General features: G+C 40.5%; 1 protein-coding gene across 1 annotated transcript in view; it reads left to right on the forward strand.

The window, feature by feature from the left end:
• sema3ab (sema domain, immunoglobulin domain (Ig), short basic domain, secreted, (semaphorin) 3Ab) overlaps positions 1-19,568 on the forward strand; it is a 72,291-nt gene extending 52,723 nt beyond the window's left edge. The window contains exons 7-17 of the mRNA XM_034176634.1: positions 1,130-1,272; positions 3,511-3,625; positions 3,706-3,775; positions 4,520-4,664; positions 4,767-4,986; positions 5,117-5,208; positions 5,624-5,665; positions 7,864-8,021; positions 11,139-11,206; positions 13,022-13,167; positions 18,417-19,568. Coding sequence (XP_034032525.1) covers positions 1,130-1,272; positions 3,511-3,625; positions 3,706-3,775; positions 4,520-4,664; positions 4,767-4,986; positions 5,117-5,208; positions 5,624-5,665; positions 7,864-8,021; positions 11,139-11,206; positions 13,022-13,167; positions 18,417-18,917 — 1,700 coding nt within the window. The 3' untranslated portion in view covers positions 18,918-19,568. The remainder of the gene's footprint in view (positions 1-1,129; positions 1,273-3,510; positions 3,626-3,705; positions 3,776-4,519; positions 4,665-4,766; positions 4,987-5,116; positions 5,209-5,623; positions 5,666-7,863; positions 8,022-11,138; positions 11,207-13,021; positions 13,168-18,416) is intronic.
• The last annotated feature ends 630 nt before the right edge of the window (positions 19,569-20,198 follow it).

Raw genomic sequence — 20,198 nt, forward strand, 5'->3', positions numbered from 1 at the left:
GTTGGCATATCGGCATGCCGCATGACGTGGGATATATTTGTGCCATGGTGGATGGGCATTTGTGCACTAATGTGGTCAGCACACGGAGCTGTTGGGGGGAGAGGGACTTCACCACAGGCTCCAGCCCCTGGCCACTACCCGCCCTGGGCTGTGACATGCACCTGGGGCCATACTAGAGAGGAGTTTACATGTTTATTTATGGTGTCATGGGCTGGCGAAACAGTTCCACATCATTCTTCCGAAGAGTTAAATGGTGAACGTGTCATAATATGTTTATTACGGGGGTGACATCCCATTCAGCTGCATTGCGGGTGCCGCGCCGAGCCTTTGTCACGCACAATGACACATTGACTCACAGACAGATGGTGCTTTTTGTTTGATTGCGCAGTGTTCACGTCCACTTCACATGATGGATGCCTGCCACATACATGTTGCATATTGACATTTCCTTTGCACTCCCTGAATGAGATCCAGTGAACATGCATGTACTTGGCACAAGCGGGACATGCTGGTAGGATTTGATGTGCCCAATCCATTTCGGGGTTCCACCGACTGTGATCAGATTCTTCCCGAATGCTGTTCTGACACCATGTGAATATGTAGATAGATTGCAGTGAGATTGCGCTCAGGCTGCACATAGTCTGCCGTTTGATGGCTGTCCCACCTTGACTGCGCCAACAGTGTTTTGAACATGTGCAAAACATTTGAGGCAGCCATGTGAATGGGCCCGGCCGTGTCAACTGATGTGAGACTGCTGTCTGACGTTTTTAGACTGCACCTCAACAGTGTGGGTCAGTTCTTCAGTGGGATGCTATTCAGCCTCATTCGTGCTATGTGTGATGGGGGTCTTAGCAGGGCAAGCATAGGATTAATCAAGTCCACGGGATATCTATAATTAACTCTGTAATAAGTGTTTCATATTCAGCTGTCAAATTGTGGGATCAGATGAAGATGAGGACCAGTGAACCTCCTATGCTGGGCCACATTGACATGTTTTCACACGTGTAATGACATAACAAAATAAAGACAGATGGGCCTGTTGAGTTACTTGTGAAACACTGTTGATTTCAACATTCTTCATTTTTTGTTTGCATCAAATCTTTGTTTTTGTCTGTGTTATACACTTCAGATCCCAGGTTTGTGGACATTCATCTGATTCCAGAGAGCGACAACCCAGAAGATGACAAGGTCTACCTGTTCTTCAGGGAGAACACTATGGATGGAGAGCATGCTGGGAAGGCCACACACGCTCGCATCGGTCAGCTCTGCAAAGTGGGTGCACACAACTGAACCTACGGTTGCACGCCCAACAAAAGGACAGAGCCAAACACACTGACATGGAGTGAAACAGCTTCTGTGTCAGGAAGGAACACTTGACAGATGTCTGAGTGGCTTTCACAAAGGCAGCATTCACAAAGCCATTACCTGTGATTATTTTTAGCCTGAGCTTTCTTGTGCATGGTGCAATCAGCACTGAAACCAGAAGCCACAGAGAAACATTAAATGTCACCGGAACCCGAGAGGCAAGGAAGCTGTGGTTCTAATGCCAAGCTTTGGCACTGATCGTCTTCACCACAGGGAAATTCTGGCATTATTTCTGATTAGTTTTCAAGATCCTTTATTTATTTATTCATTAAGCAGCAGCTCCATTATTTTCACTGTGGATCAAACTGCAGCTTGTTTTCCCAGTATGTCAGGAATCTGCTGTGCTCAACACCAGACAAATCATCCATTATGAAAGACACAGCATTAATTTAGGCCTGTGTAATTTTAGGACATATTTAAATGCTCTGTCATAAATCAACACCATGTGGGACAAGGCCTGGTGCTCTGTCTGCATTTTTGCATTTTTGTTTTGTGCATACTCTACGTGCCAGAAAACAGACAGCACACTATAGGGACACATATTGCAAGTATATTTGCTATAACATACTTCATGGTTTCTTTCTTCTTAACATCAAAGAAAATGGTCTTTAAAACGGGTTCACCAAATGAACAGTCTTATAATTCACCATGACCATGAAACAAATCTCTGTGTTGTAGATAGTTTCCTTGATGCTTTTCAAACTTATGCTTTAATACATATAATTTAAAGCTGTTCTATGATGATTATTATTTTTGATCTACTTTTTAGTTATATACAGTTAAGATTACATGTTAAAAAGTTCACAGTTTTATGTCTTTCCATGATTTTCTTATGCAACATGGACAATTTAAATGTGAAACTGCGCATTTCAGACTTCTGTGACATATGTAAGAGTCCAAATATGCCCATATTTGGACTCTTGATGGATCTGCGAGCTTTAAAATAAAATAAAATAAAATAAAAAATAAGGGCTGTGGACTCCAAAGCTGAATGAAAGTAGCCAGCAGATCCTTCCCAATTACCCATATTACATAGTTTCACCAAGAACCAGCCTATGGAGGGTAATATTATTATCATTTTATTCTGCCAAGATTTGCAGTCAGCTGTACTTCTGACTGGTTGTGCTGTAACCCAAGCAGTGTTCAGCAAGTGAGCATTAAAAATACATCAGATAAGTATAAACCAAGTTGGACTAAATATCTTCCATTATTATTATTCAATTTTTTTTATATAGTGCCAAATCACAACATCGATGCCTCAAGGTGCTTTACGTGAGTAATAATAAGTACTAAATAAGTACCTCCTCCTGAAGTGGCACACAGGAACCATAGGGAATATTTTCCTGCTGTCTGATTTTGGTTTCACATGGCTTCCTATGCTTCATAAGCTTTGATAATTTCATGTTCTATGAGTTTAACACAATGGTCATCATCATATTTGTTTCTTGATTCTTTCAGATTAGTTGAGCGTTTGTTGCAGATGGAAAAGCACTATGTAAATGCAGTCCATTTACCATTTACAACTAATGTAAACTTCACAGTTATATTACAGTGTTGTATCCCTGAAACATAAAACTGTTAACAGCTTTACTGCTTACTTCAGAAAAGTGCTAGTATTCTTATTATATATATGGTTCTATGATAAGGTTGAACTTTTCCTGTAGCTGCTGAAACTTTACATACATTCTCACAACAAAAACTGCAGGGCCTAAAACCTGACTTGTAGCCATGCGTGGATAAAAGGCATATTTTTAGACTATGATGGAGTTTTCTGTTTTATTCTGCAGCTTGATTTATTGTAAAGAAGCCTATAAACATTGAGGATATACTACCATGCATTAATGAGGCATGAGGAAGATGTATAAAATTAGGCAATGTGATTTCGTCCACTTTATATTTGTGAAGTGCATGCATTTTTCACTTTGAGTCTTTAAAATGCATGAGAGTTTAAGAAAAATTCAGATACACTATGATATATTGTTATATGCTTCAAAAGGTAGCTGTGGAAAATCTCAGATTAATAGCAACCCTCTGATTAATGTATCATAAAATGAGTTGCAAATATTGAACCATATATCTCAGCACAGACAATTCCTCAAGAAGCGAGCTTTTTGACTGAATTTGTGAGTGTGATTTGTCTCGTAGAATGACATCGGAGGCCACAGGAGTCTGGTTAATAAATGGACCACCTTCTTAAAAGCTCGGCTTATTTGCTCTGTGCCTGGCAGTAATGGAATTGATACACAGTTTGATGAACTGCGTGAGTAACTGGCCAAACATTATTGCCTTTTGAATGTAGGCGTTGGTCTTAATATAGAGTGCCTTGTCTTTGAATTTCAGAGGATGTTTTTATCATGAGCACAAAGGATCCAAAGAGTCCGATCATCTATGCAGTGTTTACCACATCAAGGTACTGTGGCTTGTATTGGAAGAACTAGGTAATAGTACCTGTGGGTGCGACAAAAGTAACGGCTCCATCAATCTGACAAGTGACCTTGACAATCATCCAAATGATTGATCTCTGAGTGACCTTGCCAGGATAATTCTGGAATCCACCAAAGTGTCTACCACATTTAGTTCAAATCAGGTTTAAAATCAAAATTCTTAATCTTGCAATTTTTGGGACAAGCTTCATTGATGTACATTTGGTAGAAATCAGCAAAAGCATCTGGGGGAGGAGGCCAACAAGCAGACAGGACCTTGACCCCAATGATTGACCTTTTCAATTCCAGAACCCATCTCCATATGTGACAAGTTTTGTTGTAATCAGAGTGAAAAACTTTAAATTTGACCTTTTACCCTAATAACCTTGACTGGCATTTGATAAATTAGATGTGGCCTGGGCAGTTCTATAACCCATCTACATACTTGTGACAAGTTTGGTGGACAACAGTGAAAATAGCAGTTTGACTTTTGACAATAATGGTCTTGACATTTGCAAAAACAAACCCTTTCGTGACATTTCTGGGCTCAACATATATGCACGCAGCAGATTTGGTAGAATTTAGCACAAGCACTTTGGAAGAGTAGTGGAAGAAACACACAGAAATGCACAAATGTTTCTGAAATTATCAGATGTTTTTGCCATACTTGTAGATTAAATAAACTGACTGCTGTTTCCGTGTCTATCTCAATCATCATCATCGCTGATCAGCAACATTTTCAAAGGATCAGCTGTGTGTATATACAGTATGACGGACATCAGGAGAGTCTTCCTTGGACCTTATGCTCACAGAGATGGACCCAGCTACCAGTGGGTGGCTTTTCAGGGACGTGTACCCTATCCAAGACCTGGCACAGTGAGTACAATCTGCCATAAAACTGGATTTTTGAGTCAGACCTTCAAGTTCATTATTGGTCTTATTTTTATCATAACTTTTACAAGTCCAATTTTTCCACAGTGTCCGGGCAAGACTTTTGGAGGATTTGATACAACCAAAGACCTTCCAGATGAGGCTGTAACATTTGCCAGAAGCCATCCAGCCATGTTCAATCCTGTCTACCCGATTAATAATCGACCAATCATAGTCAAAACAGATGTGGCCTACCAATTCACCCAGATAGTGGTGGATAAAGTGGAAGCAGAAGATGGCCAGTATGATGTCATGTTCATAGGCACAGGTATGACAAGGCAAGGTCTACCATTGTCCTGTGCTGCACTCAGCATATCTAATACTTCAACAGTTGTGATTCAAATGTGGCTATACTGTGCAGCAGATATTAATATATGCGTCCTTTCATTATGTTACAGATATGGGAACGATTCTGAAAGTGGTGTCAATCCCCAGAGGATCATGGCATGACCTTGAAGAAGTCCTACTCGAAGAGATGACTGTATTCAGAGTAGGCCCCCCCCCACAAGTTTATGATTGATACACAAAACCCAAACAAATTTGCAGAACTAAAAAAAATAAAAAACAAACAAACAAACAAGAACTGATTTGTCCAGTTTCTCCATTATATTTTAACTCAATCAAAATTTCCATTGGGCTGTTGGAAGCTTGCTTCACTACTATGCTATATTGTCTAAAATACTTGTATTTCGTTTTGATTCTTCACGAGATGAAACATCATAATTTTCATTTCAGATACCATGCACCATGATTGACTGATGATTCAATTTTGACATTTAACAGCACAGGGACATATTCACTTATGAAATGCAAAGCAAATTGCTTTTTTGCTGACTGTCACTTCATCAACTTAGCAAAGTGTAGATTAATCATTCTGTGCAATTATTTTCTCTCTTTTTTAACAGAAGCCAACAGCTATAACAGCTATGGAACTTTCAACAAAACAGGTAATGACTGTTGTTCTCAAAACATCTTTAAAAATTACACACCATCATGTTAAGCATGTGTACAGGTCAGATTAGGTCTGTGCCATGTGCTGAGGCATTCATCACACCATGGAACCTTGTTTGGTCATGGATTGCAACCACAAACAACAGGGTCATTGTCACCTCTCAAAAATAGCCATCTGTCTTTATCACCCAGGTGAAGCGTGTGCATTAACTTGGCTTTATTCATCCACTGTGGTCCTCAACAGTTTTTTTAATTTCTTTTTTTTTAAATTGCATCAGCAGATACAACCATCCACCTGAACGTGCTCTCTCAAACATTTTGTAATATATAAACATAAAATATAACTTTATAATCAAGATCTTAAACACCAGTTCAGAGCTGCTGTCATAGGATGACTTTATTGATCATGCTGCAGTAGTCAATACATTATGTATTCAGAAAAAAGAACAACAAAAAAAATCAGACGTCTATAGCAGCTGTAGGATCGATAAAACTCCGACCAATATAAGCCCCGTGGTACACTCTAAAAAAAAAAACAATCAGATGCCTTCATGTCTACTTCTTCCTGCTTGCATCACCAGGCTCAACACCCCCCTCTGTCCCTCCCTCCTCCGCGCGTGCACACTCATCTCTCTCATACCATCACAGATGCTGGCTTTTAAACTTTGCGCTGGTAACATTCTGGGTAGTCTTTTACCTCTTTTGTCCAGAGGACACGACGTCCATGATTTCCAAAAACAATTTGAAATGTGGACGCAGACCACAGCACACTTTTCCACTTTGCATCTGTCCATTTCAAATGAGCTCGGGCCCAGGGAAGGAAGCGACATTTCTGGATGTTGTTGATGTATGGCATTACTTTGCATGGTAGAGTTTTAACTTGCACTTGTAGATGTAGCGATGAACTGTGTTAACTGACAGTGGTTTTCTGAAGTGTTCCTGAGCCCACGCGGTAAGACCCTTTACACAGTGATGTTGGTTTTAATGCAGTGCTGCCTGAGGGATTGAAGGTCACGGGCATTCAATGTTGGTTTTCGGCCTTGCTGCTTACGTGTAGAAAGTTCTCCAGATTCTCTGAATCTTCTGATTATATTATGGACTGTAGATGATGGAGTCCCAAAATTTCTTGCAATTGAATGTTGAGGAACATTGTTCTTAAACTGTTGGACTGTTTTTTCATGCAGTTGTTCACAAAGTGGTGACCCTCTCCCCATCTTTGTTTGTGAACAGCTGAGCCTTTTTGGGATGCTCCTTTTATACCCAATCATGACACTCACCTGTTTCCAATTAGGTGTTCTTTGAGCATTCATCAACTTTCCCATTCTTTTTTTTTTTTTGCCTCGTCGCAGCTTTTTTGAAATGTGTTGCAGGCATCCATTTCAAAATGAGCAAATATTTGCACAAAAACAATAAATCTTATCAGTTTGAACATTAAATATCTTGTCTTTGTGGTGTATTCAATTGAATATAGGTTGAAAAAGGTTTTTTTTAAATCATTGCATTCTGTTTTTATTTACATTTTACACAATGTCCCAACTTCATTGGAATTGGGGTTGTATTTATCTCATTATTTTATATTTATTTATTCACCTGAATTGTTTTAGTTTAGTCTATTAATAATAAAATTATTATGTGAAATGGAATGTTGTCATGCACTGACTTTTTTGAAGGGTCGTGCTGTCGGTGTGTATACACACCGGGCGTGTGATCAGAACAAAATTTGACTAGGGGCAGGCCTGGAAGACATTGCTACAGTATACAACAAAATAAATGACTGGAGACCAGACTTGAAGGTACTGGGGTTCAGAGCAAAAATCTGGTGAATCTTTACTAAAAGTGTTTAATGAAAGTTGTTACAAACTTTTACTCTTGCATGTGTGTGTTGAAACCCTGTCACAGTGGTTTGGGTGACACACCTTGTCAGAACAAAAGACAAAGCTGTCTTCTGTTCTTTGACATCTGCCAGCATGATGACACACAAAGATCCCAGCCAAGTAACACAAAATGAAGCCAGAGTAAAAAATAACAGTCTGCTAACTGACTTGTCAAAGAGTACTGAGAAAAATAAAATGGTATTACTTGCTCCAACCATTCAAAGGGAGGCTGTGTTTCCTAAGGGGAGAAAACTGTCACATCTAAGTATTCCATCTCAAGTGGGATGCTAAGATTTTTTTTTCCTTTTTTGTTTACACAGCAACAACTATACCTGGGCTCAGATATTGGAGTGTCACAGATGACTTTGCATCGGTGTGAGGTTTATGGAAAGGCCTGTGCTGAATGCTGCCTGGCCAGGGACCCGTACTGTGCGTGGGATGGTACAGAGTGCTCCAGATACTTCCCCATGGCTAAGAGGTATGTGAAAACCTGCCCCATATTTTGCTATCCATGTGACTGAAACATCTAGTTCCCATTAAATCTGGTATTATATACACATGGAGGAAATGCATTGGTAAAGCAATACACAACCTGTGTAGTATACATTGCTGAGGGCGCAACTAACGTCACAACCAAGCTGCTGAATGCCGAGATGTCTGATCTCAGTGTCAGCCTGTTCACTTTTGTAAAATTTAAATATTCAGTATACAGTATGCTCTAATGCGTAGTACACATGTACAAGGGTGTTTTGGAAAATGTAGCCTATGTGTTTTGGCCTTTTGTTCACTCCAAAATTCCATTTTAGGTCACTGAATATAGAGCTTTTGCAAAATTCTGGCCAAAGAGAAGACTTTGGAAAATGAGGTTTTTAGTGTTTTTGTGTAGTAGGAGAATAGATTTTGTTGGCCTTTTTTTCCAGGTTTCATATTGGCCAACATGGCTATACATGGCCAACATGGCTGCATTTGCATTTTCACTGATAAAAACCATCATGTCCCAGCTTTGATGGTATTCATTGGCATGCTGTTGATAATGTAAAACACATTGTCAAGCACTGCCATGTGAACAAACTGAAGGCAGAAAATCTCTGTTCATCTATGTTTATGTGTAGCAGACACAAGCCAAAAATGTACATCAGTTTGGGCAGTTGATAATGAACTGGATAGCAAAACATAGATCTTGGTTTGAGTCCCATTCATGCTACCTTGGACAAGACAAATAATTTGGCCAACCTGAGTTGGACGAGTAAGATACTTTATTCATCCGGAAGGAAATTTTACAAAGTTATATGCCCAAACAGGGACTTGAACCCTGAGATTAACATACACATGTTGGGGGAGGGCATGAAACACACTGCAGACATGTGTTGTGGGGGGAGCCGACACTCTGGCATGCCACATGTGCAACTTCACAGTCTTGGGACACGTAGACAAATTTCACTGTCAGCTTGACAGTGATTGTCTGAGGACTGTTGTGTTAATAGTGCGAATGGCCACACATTTTCTAAGTGCCAAATGAGCGGTGTTAGATGTTTGTGTGTGTCACCTGGAATTTGGCCGACACCTGCTGTGAGAGGGATCGATAAGCTTGCACAGCACACACTCTGTCTTTCACTCGCTGGTGTGCACAAATAGTTGTAGCAACAGGTAGCTACGATTTTATACATTTTGCACACGATTCCTGCTTCATGTGCAAATTGACCAAATTCACACTATGTCTGAAGGGGTCCTAATATACATCCATTCCTGCATTTAAGGTTTGCAACACAAAAACAAACAAACAAACAAGCAAAAAAAAAAAAAACCTAACAAAAATTCAGAGGGAGCAATTTATTTATATTATGAGGATTAAATCATTACTTTTACAGCCAGTTTTCTTGAGACAAGTCAGGGGAACTATAATGTATATTTCTGTGAAATACAAAAACTATGGTACTGTATGATAAATCTGTGTCAAGTAGGCAATTCTCAAAAATTGAGTGACCATGTTGTAAAGACACTAGTGAGGGAAGCTACCAAGACACCCAGATAACTGAAACGATTACAAGCTTCTGTGGATGCATGTGCAGAAACTGGAAATAGTGCAACATACCCATGATCACACCCAGAGAAACATGTCACATGGCTGATGCTCCATCACCGTCCAAGTGATACTCACCATCTTCTTCCTTAAGTGACTTCTCATTTGACACAAAACTGTCCCAAGGATCCTCTAAACAGACCTCAATCCAAAAGCATCCAGTTGTCACTTTTGTCATTTTATGACACCCCCCCCCCCCCCCCCCCCACACACACACACACACACACACAGTAAGTCAGAAACCACCAGGACTACACTTGACTTGGACCTTCCATCTACTATACAGAAGAAGAGGTTTGACATGTGAGACTAGAAAGAGACTGAACAAGCTGTGATTTTAATTTGTTTCCCCTTAACTTTTAGACATAAACATTTGGTGCCAAAAGAGAAAAAAAAAATGTTAACATTTAATCATTTTTCCCCAAAAACCTTGTGACAATGTTGGATTGAAACTGAGGACAGAACAACAAATCTTTGGTCTGATCTCAAAATAGGGCATTACAATATAGGGCACCTTAGGCTATAATGGAGGTATTCTACGTGGTCTCATACTGTATGTGCAATTCTGATTGTTTGGAGAAAATGTCCTATACCCTACATCTCTATATCAACAGTAACCCGGCCAGACTCAGACCACAGACCACAGGAATGTCTGACTGAATTCCTTTGCCACTAACGGCTGCTTAGTCTCACCTATGTAGTGTTCATTACAGCTGTTACACAAAAGGCTATACCAGCACTGCAGAGAGGGCACCAGTGGACCTCAGTCTGCAGTTCATCTCCACCTTAAAGACACTAACCACAAGTTTGAGGACAAGGAAGTTAAAATCTTAGCCAGAGAGAAGATATGGTTTGAGAGAGGGGTGAAGGAGGCATTGTATGTTAAACAGTTGAAACGCAGCCTTAACTGGGGAGGGGGTCTGAGACACGCTTTGTCCCCTGTTTACAATGGGGTACTCAGGTCAAAGCAGTTTCAGTCTTTTGTTCATGGGCAATTCTACGGTAATGGAATTACAATCTGAGCTAATCTGTCATGGTTAGATGCCATATGTCCAGATTTTGCTGCTGTTGTAATTCCGTTACCATATAATTGCCCTCATGTTAATGCGTCATTCACGTCATCAGGAGACACGTCAGGAGAGGTGTCAGTCTCATCGTTAGGAGGGACAGCTGCCAGGCATTAGGAGGGTACTAACTAGAGCACAATAGGTGCTAATTAAAGCAATTGTTTAGTCAACAGCCAATAGCAGTCTGCCTCTCGGTAGGAGGGGTCTGGTTAGGTTTAAAACTCCAGCTTATGTGGCTTCTGTTCTTCTCTACAAGGGTCAAGACAGAAGTCAGACTACCATAGCAAGAATGTTAGCTGAGGAAGTTTCTGCAAGTTGAAGCGAAACATCCTCGTGTCGAGCAACCCAGTCTAGTCAAAGATTCAAGCTTCTCTACTATGGAAACCACCTGGACAACTGAGAGCCTACACAGAAACTCATGAAAATGTTTATATTTGTGTTTCTACAGGAGAACAAGGAGACAGGACATCAGGAATGGAGATCCACTCACACAGTGCTCAGACCTACAGCATCACGGTACATAATGAAGCAAATTCTTTGTATATGTGAATAAAATTGTAGTTTAAGAAAGACTATGATAGACAAGCTGGTGTAATAAATTGTGTATTTTAATGTTATGCATTTATACTTGTATTAATATTTGAAATTTCTAACATGATATTAGTTGTCTTTTGAATGCATTTTCACAGCGGCTGCAGGTTTTCCCTGGAATGACACAAGACAGAGAAATCTCCCGAATGTGTGTGGTGCTTTTATATTTTACTGGTGTCAAGAGGTTTCCAGTCAGTTTACGTAAAGCTTATAATTAGTTTGTTCCGAATTTTGACAAGCCTCTTCTCTGTCGCCATGTCCTCTACTTTACCAGCTTGTTAGTGGCCTCAGAGGTTGAACAGGGTTCAGAGCATCACATGTTTACATTTGCTTAATTATATATTTTCTTTTATTTAACTCTAAAAAAAGAAAACAAGCCACAAGCTACTACACTGAGATTCATCTAAATACTGCTACGTGTTGCTAGTGGTTTTGCATTTTTACTAAATCAAAATTTAGTGTTCCACAAACAAAATTATGAAAAGAAAATGATGAAAGATGATGCAACAAAAACAACAGTTTAATTATTGTTTCTGAATTTAACACAATATTAAAGATGTGCAGTAGTATTTAATTTTGGAGCGGTAAAATTTCTTGTTAAATGTTTCATTGACACTATCGGGTACAAAAAGTTGTTAAAAATATGTTTCTGACACATACGCTGAACTTCACAAGTGACGTGTTCAATCAGCAATGATTAACCTATGAATCATTTCTTAATCAACTATTAAATGACTTAATATGATCAACAACTATTTTGATAATTGATTCATCAGCCTCTTGAATGTCAATATTTTCTGGTTTATTTTACTAGCTGTTTTAATCCGCTTTCGCAGTAAAGTTCATATGTTTGGGCTCTAAAAAAAATTCAAAGATTTGAAAGCATCATCTTGGCCTCTGGATAACACTGACAGACATTTTTCACCATTTATTGGTATTTTATGAACCTAACAACTCATCAATTATGAAAATAATCGTTAGTTGCAACCCTAGCATATGCGGATTTTTTTTATTTGTTTTTTTTTAAACCTACATTTATTTTTGTATTTTTAGACAGATGCAAATAGAGAATGCTGGTTTATTGGCATTTCTTGTCTCTGACAGATGTGTGCGGGTGATTCTTAGACTACGGGCACTTATTATGTCCTTTGATCATATTGTATGAAAAACAGAAAAAAGGGGAAATTTCACACTTTTATAGTTATCTTTACAATGAAAGTGTGTTAAGAAATTTGTTCTAGTAGTCTGTGATGACTTTTTCACCTTTTTTCAGCATCATTATATGCAAATATTGCCGTTTTGTGCTTGTCCCACACCCAGACTTTTGATCTTCAGTGTTAAAAATGAATGGTAAAGAAATGTTTTTTCTAATGTTTTAAAATATCTCTGAATAAAATATCAGTAAAATAATCAAAACATAATTGGGGTATTCAATGTCATACAACTGTTGTGATTTTTTTAAACAAAATGTAGTTGTCCCACACTATTGCCGTAATTTCCACCACAACACTGTAATGTCCCTTTAAACAGTTTGTATGAAAGATTGTTTGGGTAGTTTCTATGGAGATAAACAGTGACATCAGAGCACATATATAAAGCGCCAAATCACAACAAACAGTTGCCCCAAGGCGCTTTATATTGTAAGGCAATGGTGTGGTGGAAATTACATTTACAAGGCCAATAGTGCCCGTAGTTAAAGAATCACCCGTGCAAGTAATGTATTCTGGTTGTCGATTATAGATGAACTAAGCGGCCAAACAACTCTACTGGTTAAGACTGTCTATGGTGTGGAGAACAGCACTACTTTTCTTGAATGTAGCCCCAAGTCTCAGAGAGCCCTAACCTACTGGCAGTATCAGCACTCTGCCGATGGTCACAAGCAAGAGGTTAGTATTTCCTGAGCAAACATGCAAACATGGTTTTAAGATTTGGGTTCAACAAACTTATATTACTGACTCACATATTCTTACAACACTGTTTTAGAGCTCATAATTGTGTAGTATGGTTTCTTAGTGGTTAGCACTCTTGCCTTTAATCCAACCTGGTCCTTTCTGAGACAAGTTTGCGTGTTCTTCCACTGTTTGTGTGTCTCCTCTCTGGGTGTTCTGGCTTCGTTCCACTTCCAAAGTCATACAGATTGGGTTAACTGGAAACTCTTAAATTGACTTTAGGTATGTGTCAGCCTTGTGATAGACTAACAGCCCGTCCAGGCTGTGTTTTGCCTCTTGTCGAGTGACGACTAAGAGGGTTCAGAAAATGACTGAGTGAATGAATAATAATTGCTGGGAGAACTATGAATTTTTAGATAATGTTGAAATGTTTGCCATGATGCGTGTGGGTTACTCTGTCATGGTTCGAGGTCAGTGAACATTTTTCAATAGTGCTGTAGTGCTTGGATACTGTTGGTGTGGAAGATTTAATTATCATGCCATAGATATACTCAATGGCAGATACACTAAATATTTTGGTAGTCAGATGGCCCAAATTGTCCTGTCCATTTCTGGATTAATACTTTGGGAGTAAGTCAACAAGCAGAATGCCCTTTGCATTCCACAAAGTTGATACCATCTCCTTCTCCACTCAAGAAACAATCTTGGCCTTTCCTTTGGACAGAATAAGGATGTACGAGGTCTGTTAGAAAAGTATCGGACCTTTTTATTTTTTTCAAAAACCATATGGATTTGAAACACGTGTGATTGCATCAGCCAAGCTTGAACCTTCTTGCGCATGCGTGAGTTTTTTCACGCCTGTCGGTTGCGTCATTCGCCTGTGAGCAGGCTTTGAGTGAGCACTGGTCCACCCCTCTCGTCGTTAAGGAAATGGCAGAATGATTTGGAGCTTTGCTGCATCAATTTTTTCCTGAAACTGTGAGAGACCTCCAGGTGGACACCATTCGGAAAATTAATATGGCTTTCAGGGACGATTTTATGGGGATTACAAAGATGAAGGAGTGCTCCAGCCGGTTTAAAGACCGCCCACAGCGTCTGAGAGCGCAGTGCGCTCTGAGCGCCGATCGACAGGCTCAAAGCCCGCTGAAACAACCAGATCATTTCCAATGTGAAGGCTTTGTTGATCTGGGATGTCATCTGACTTTCACAAAAAGGCAAAAGGCGTGGATATCAGCGCTTTTTCGGCACATTCCACTGTTACAGGAGTTTTTTTCATGGAAAAAGAAGCGGATGAATGCGCCACCATGCCGCTCATGGCGCGGGCCAAAACCACCTCCGTGTTGATCTCTCAGGTGGCTTTCAGATGGCTTCCTGTTGCTTTTCAGTCATGTGAATATCCCAGAAATTGAGCATGAGCTGGACATGCCCCAAAATGTCCTATTGCTTTTCAGTCGTGTGAATATCCCATAAATTGAGCATGAGCTGGACATGCCCCAACATGTCCTGTGAGGCTTCATCACGGCGTTGCTTTGCGCCATGCCGAGGAATCCCACGACGCGTGGGATTCCTCTGCACGTCTGTCTCAATGTGCCGAAAAAGTGCTGATGTCCACGTCTTCCGCAATTCCTGTGCTAGTCAAACGGCATACCGGATCAAGACAGCGTCCAGTTTAGAAATGGACGGCACATTCCACTGTTACAGGAGTTTTTGTCATGGAAAGAGGAGCGGAGGAATCCCACGTGTCGCAGCGGAGCCGCATGGCGCAAAGCAACGCCGTGATGAAGCCTCACAGGACATGTTGGGGCATGTCCAGCTCATATCGGATATTCATGTCCAGCTCATATCGGATATTCACACGACTGAAAAGCAACCAGAAGCCGTCTGTAAGCCACCTGAAAGCCGTCCTGAGAGACCAACATGGAGGTGGTTTTGTCCTGCGCCATGAGCGGCATGGTGGCGCATTCATCCGCTTCTTTTTCCATGAAAAAAACTCTTATAACAAAAAAGTGCTGATGTCCACGCCTTCTGCCTTTTTGTGAAAGTCAGACGATGTTCCGGATCAACAAAGCCTTCACGTTGGAAATGATCTGGTTGTTTCAGTGGGGTTTGAGCCTGTCGATCGGCGCTCGGAGCGCACCGCACTCTCAGACACTGTGGGCGGTCTTTAAACCGGCTGGAGCACTCCTTAATCTGTGTAATCCCCATAAAATCGTCCCTGAAAGCCATATTAATTTTCCGAATGGTGTCCACCTGGAGGTCTCTCACAGTTTCAGGAAAAAATTGATGCAGCAAAGCTCCAAATCGTTCAGACATTTCCTTAACGACGAGAGGGGTGGACAAGTGCTCACTCAAAGCCTGCTCACAGGCGAATGACGCAACCGACAGATGTGAAAAAACTCACGCATGCGCACGAAGGTTCAAGCTTGGCTGATGCAATAACACGTGATTCAAATCCATATGTTTTTTGAAAAAAATAAAAAGGTCCGATACTTTTCTAACAGACCTCGTATTTTCATTGCATGGCTTGTCTGTTTTGCACTCTGTAAAACTAATGCCTCAGTCACACAAGACTAAAAATAGGATGGCAACCTTGTTACGATGAGGAAAAACATGGTGGTCGCCTAGTAATTTCAGTTAATTATGTCACTGCCAGGGACCAATTGCAAGGTGTTGCAGAGATCAGCAGGTCGACCTCCACGTAACCACGTACAATCGCAAGGCGACTGGACAGGTCTTCTCACTCTGACAAACTGGTGACCCTTGGAAACAGTCACCATCTAATTTATAAACACGGATCCCCCAGGAAAAGTTATGGAACTTGGCAGGTGTGGGATGATTTGCTTGGTCTGCTGCCACCTAGACCCAGATAAGTGGAAGAAAATGAATGAATGAACATTGCAATCAACTGGCGTCCATCTGCAAGCCCCTGAAGCATGCATGCATGCTCATATGCACATACGGAGCACAGTTGAATATTGACAGGTAGTTTAAAACGGAGTGCTTTTTACTGACTTTAGTCTATCGTTGAACTCCATGATTTATTTCATCCCACCCAAAATGGCCCACCTGACACACAGTGTTCTCTTTCTTCTGGAGACTCAATTTCAATTCAATTTATTTTCATTTATATAGCACCAAATCACAACAGAGTTGCCTCAAAGCGCTTCACACAGGTAAGGTCTAACCATACCAACCCCCAGAGCAACAGTGGTAAGGAAAAACTCCCTCTAAGGAAGAAACCTCAAGCAGACCAGACTCAAAGGGGTGACCCTCTGCTTGGGCCATGCTACAAACATAAATTACAGAACAATTCACGGAAGAATATACAAGAAATGCTATTGGCGCACAGGACAGGAGGGTCACCAACATAAATACAACTCCCATTTCTGGATGGAGCTGCACCTTAAACAGAGAGAAAAAACAGAATCAGGCATCAGAAAGACAAAACATACTGTATAATTTGCCAGCATTAAACAACAAGAAAAACAGAGAAATACTAAGGTGATCGCCGGCCACTAGCCCTAAACTTCACTAAAAGACCCAGAATTTAGGTAAAGTTGAGGCTGCAGCCCGCTCCAATTACTAATAAATGATGACTCATAATGTAATGTGACGTGATACTGTCACCTCTACAAGTGCAAGGGGATGGTCGTCATTATCCACAATCTGCCTGAACAAATACCTCAAGCCAATGCTTGCATGTAGATGGCATCAAATTTGCAACAGACAGCAACAGATTTGTGCTGTTCCCATTTTTGTCACAGTCATTCTTCTTATTATTGCATACAAATCACATGCCAACTTGGCCCCATTCACTTGCGCATTTGTAGTAGGAAACTAGCTATCAGACGCTATGTTATAGCTATATCTGAGTGTATATCTGCTATCTGAGTGTGCAACTGACTGTGTGTGGCCAAAGACCTAGACCAGGATTTTGACATGCCCATTTCGGGGATTCATGGTTGTAACATAATGTCAAGGTGATTGGGGTCATGCTACAGCCTCCAAATACTGTTTTTCCTGGTGTGACTGAGACCTCAGAGATCCAGCATTCCTGAGTTAGGAAATGTTCTGTTAAAGTAACTGAATCTGATTCAGTATGCGCTAAATCCTCCCCTTGACATGACAAGCATAGAGTACATATTTCCAAGCATCAGAAGACACAGCAGCCAACCTTTGGCATTTCAAGTTTTGAATGATGAAAATTATAAACTGTCTCACTGAATAACCTAATAGCATTAGTGATCTGATTAATAGTCATCCAACAGCATGTGGTGAAGATGAATGTTTTCCTCAGTGGTGGCAGTTTTAAGCCGTCCAGACATCGGGTCATTTTCAGTGCTCTGCACCTCTTAAATTCCATTGCACACTTTTTCACTGTTGATTACCAAAACTGAAGTGCCATCCCCTAAAGTATCAACCGTATCAGCATTAATGCCCTTAGACAGTAAATCCTTCTTCTGCACATACTTAATGATACCACAATGCCTTTTTCCCTCTACTTTGACAAACATGTGCTGCTACTAAGATTTACTGCCTTCTCAAATTTCAATTTATTTTAATTTATATAGTGCCAAATCACAACAGAGTTGCCTCAAGGCACTTCACACAAGTAAGGTCTAACCTTATTAACCCCCAAAGCAACAGTGGTAAGGAAAAACTCCCTCTGAGGAAGAAAGCTCAAGCAGACCAGACTCAAAGGGGTGACCCTCTGCTTGGGCCATGGTACAGACATAAATTACAGAACAATTCACAAAACGAATATATAGGAAATGCTGTTGGTGCACAGGACAGCAGGGTCTCCAGCACAAATGCCACACCCATCTCTGGATGGAGCTGCAACTTGTCTATCTGAGTCAGCCATCAGATAGACAAGAAATACAGTATAATTTGTCAGCATTAAACAACAAGAAAAACAGGAAATACTAAGGTGATCACCAGCCACTAGCCCTAAGCTTCACTAACAGACCAAGATCTTTAGGTAAAGTTGAGGCCGCGGCCTGCTCTGTTTCCTAATAAAATGAATTAAGAGAGTAAAAAGCGTAGAACTATACTATGCCATTATGCTAGCCATACAAAAAGGAGAATAAGCATGTCTTAAGTCTGGATTTGAAAGTCTCCTTCATAACCTACTTATATATCATCCAGTTTTAGTTTGAATTCATTATTGTATTAAATTAATATTAATGCCATTGTTAACAGCTTTCTTTCATTCCATCATTTTGTTCAATTTTATCAAACTTCAGATCAGAGCAGATGAACATTTCATCCACACTGACCAGGGCCTGCTGATACGCACACTTACAAAGGAGGACTCTGGGATATATCTGTGCCACGCTGTGGAACATGGTTTCATGCAGACTCTCCTGAAGGTAACCTTAGAAATCATCAACACCGACCGTCTGGAGGATCTTCTGCATTGTGACCAAGAAGCCTCCTCCCCTCCTCGAGAAACGCCCAATCAGAAGCTGTGGTACAGAGACTTCCTGTCTTTGGTGAACCACCCCACGCTGAACACCGTGGACGAGTTCTGCGAGCAGGTGTGGAAGCGGGACAGGAAGCACCGGAGGCAGAAGGCTCACCTGGTGCAGCATGTCCCAACACAGCAGCAGCAGAAGGTTGTCGCGAACTCTCACAGCCATGTGCACACCCACGGCCTGACAGCCAAGTGGAAACACCTGCAAGAGAAACAGAAGGGACGCAATCGCAGGACCCATGAACTGGAGAGGGCGCCACGCAGTGTCTGACCTCAGCATTAAACCACACACAGTTTCCATCCTGAATAACTTTCCCATTTTTACCCCAATCTCAGTGAGAATTGTTATGTGGGGACACTGAGAAGAAACTGGAATAAAGATTTTTCTGCATTATGGGTGTGGGCACCCATGATTGCAGTAGACTCATACAGATCAATGTGGGATTCACGATATTGTGTGACACAAAAAAACAACAAAAAAAAAACAAACAAAAAAAAACAAACAAACATATTATGTGACCTGGGCTTTGGGAACTGCAATGGGACAGTGTCAGCCAGCTCACCAAGTGGATACCTACAAACAACTGACATTGGTGTTGCTAATGTTGAGATGTTATCTGTGTATACTTTGGTGTTGTTATCAATGTGCAACTAAATATATATGTTAGCAAACTTGAGACATTCATTTCTGATATCAGATAAGGAATTTGGCAGTGGGATTTGTGGGTGGCGGTGGTGGGGGTTAATCAGATTATGTTCCAAGCACAAATTAAGCAAACATCATGGAAAGCACAACATAGGAGAAGTATCTTTAGGGGTGCAATGAGTTTTCATCTTGGGTTTAGCCACTGGCCAGTAGATGTCACCCTCATAGTGCTTAGTTTAGTGTTTTGGAGAGTTCTTTCATTTCCAGTATTTTTCAATGCAGAACCATTTTCTGAATTCAGCGTTTCATGCACTTTGAAACAACAAAGCATATTTTGAACCACTTCTTCAATTTAATTTGAGCTATTTGAAGCAATCATTTTCTGAATCAAGGAATCTCCGCCCTCTGCTAGATGTTGCCATCACAGCATGAATCAATTTATGAATCAAGCAGTTTATTCACTATTATGAATATTTGAAATATGAATCATTGTTTCAACTAAATGTTTCATTTAATGATGGAAAGGTTTCAAAATATATTGACTGAAATAATTATTTCATTTACTGTTTCAAGCTTTCTGGAACAGTGAATAACTTTCCAAACCACAAATCTCCACTCAAGGTCACCATCATAGGATTTTGAGCATTTCATCGGTGGGTCATTTTCTGAAAGTTTTCTTTTCAAATATTGTTTCACTCATTTCGCGCATGTGGGTTTCTTTAGGGTTTTAGTATTGCAAAACTGTGAGCCATTTTCCAACACAAATAGGCCGCTGAAATTCAAGTACTTCGACACAGCAATTTTAAAGCAGTTTATCCAATTAGCATTTCAAAACACTGAAATTAATTTTCTGAATTTATTTATTTTAGTGTTTTCGTGGCTTTGAAGTGATACATAATTTCAAGT

The sequence above is a fragment of the Thalassophryne amazonica genome, chromosome 8 (assembly GCF_902500255.1).
Source record: "Thalassophryne amazonica chromosome 8, fThaAma1.1, whole genome shotgun sequence".
Taxonomy (NCBI): domain Eukaryota; kingdom Metazoa; phylum Chordata; class Actinopteri; order Batrachoidiformes; family Batrachoididae; genus Thalassophryne; species Thalassophryne amazonica.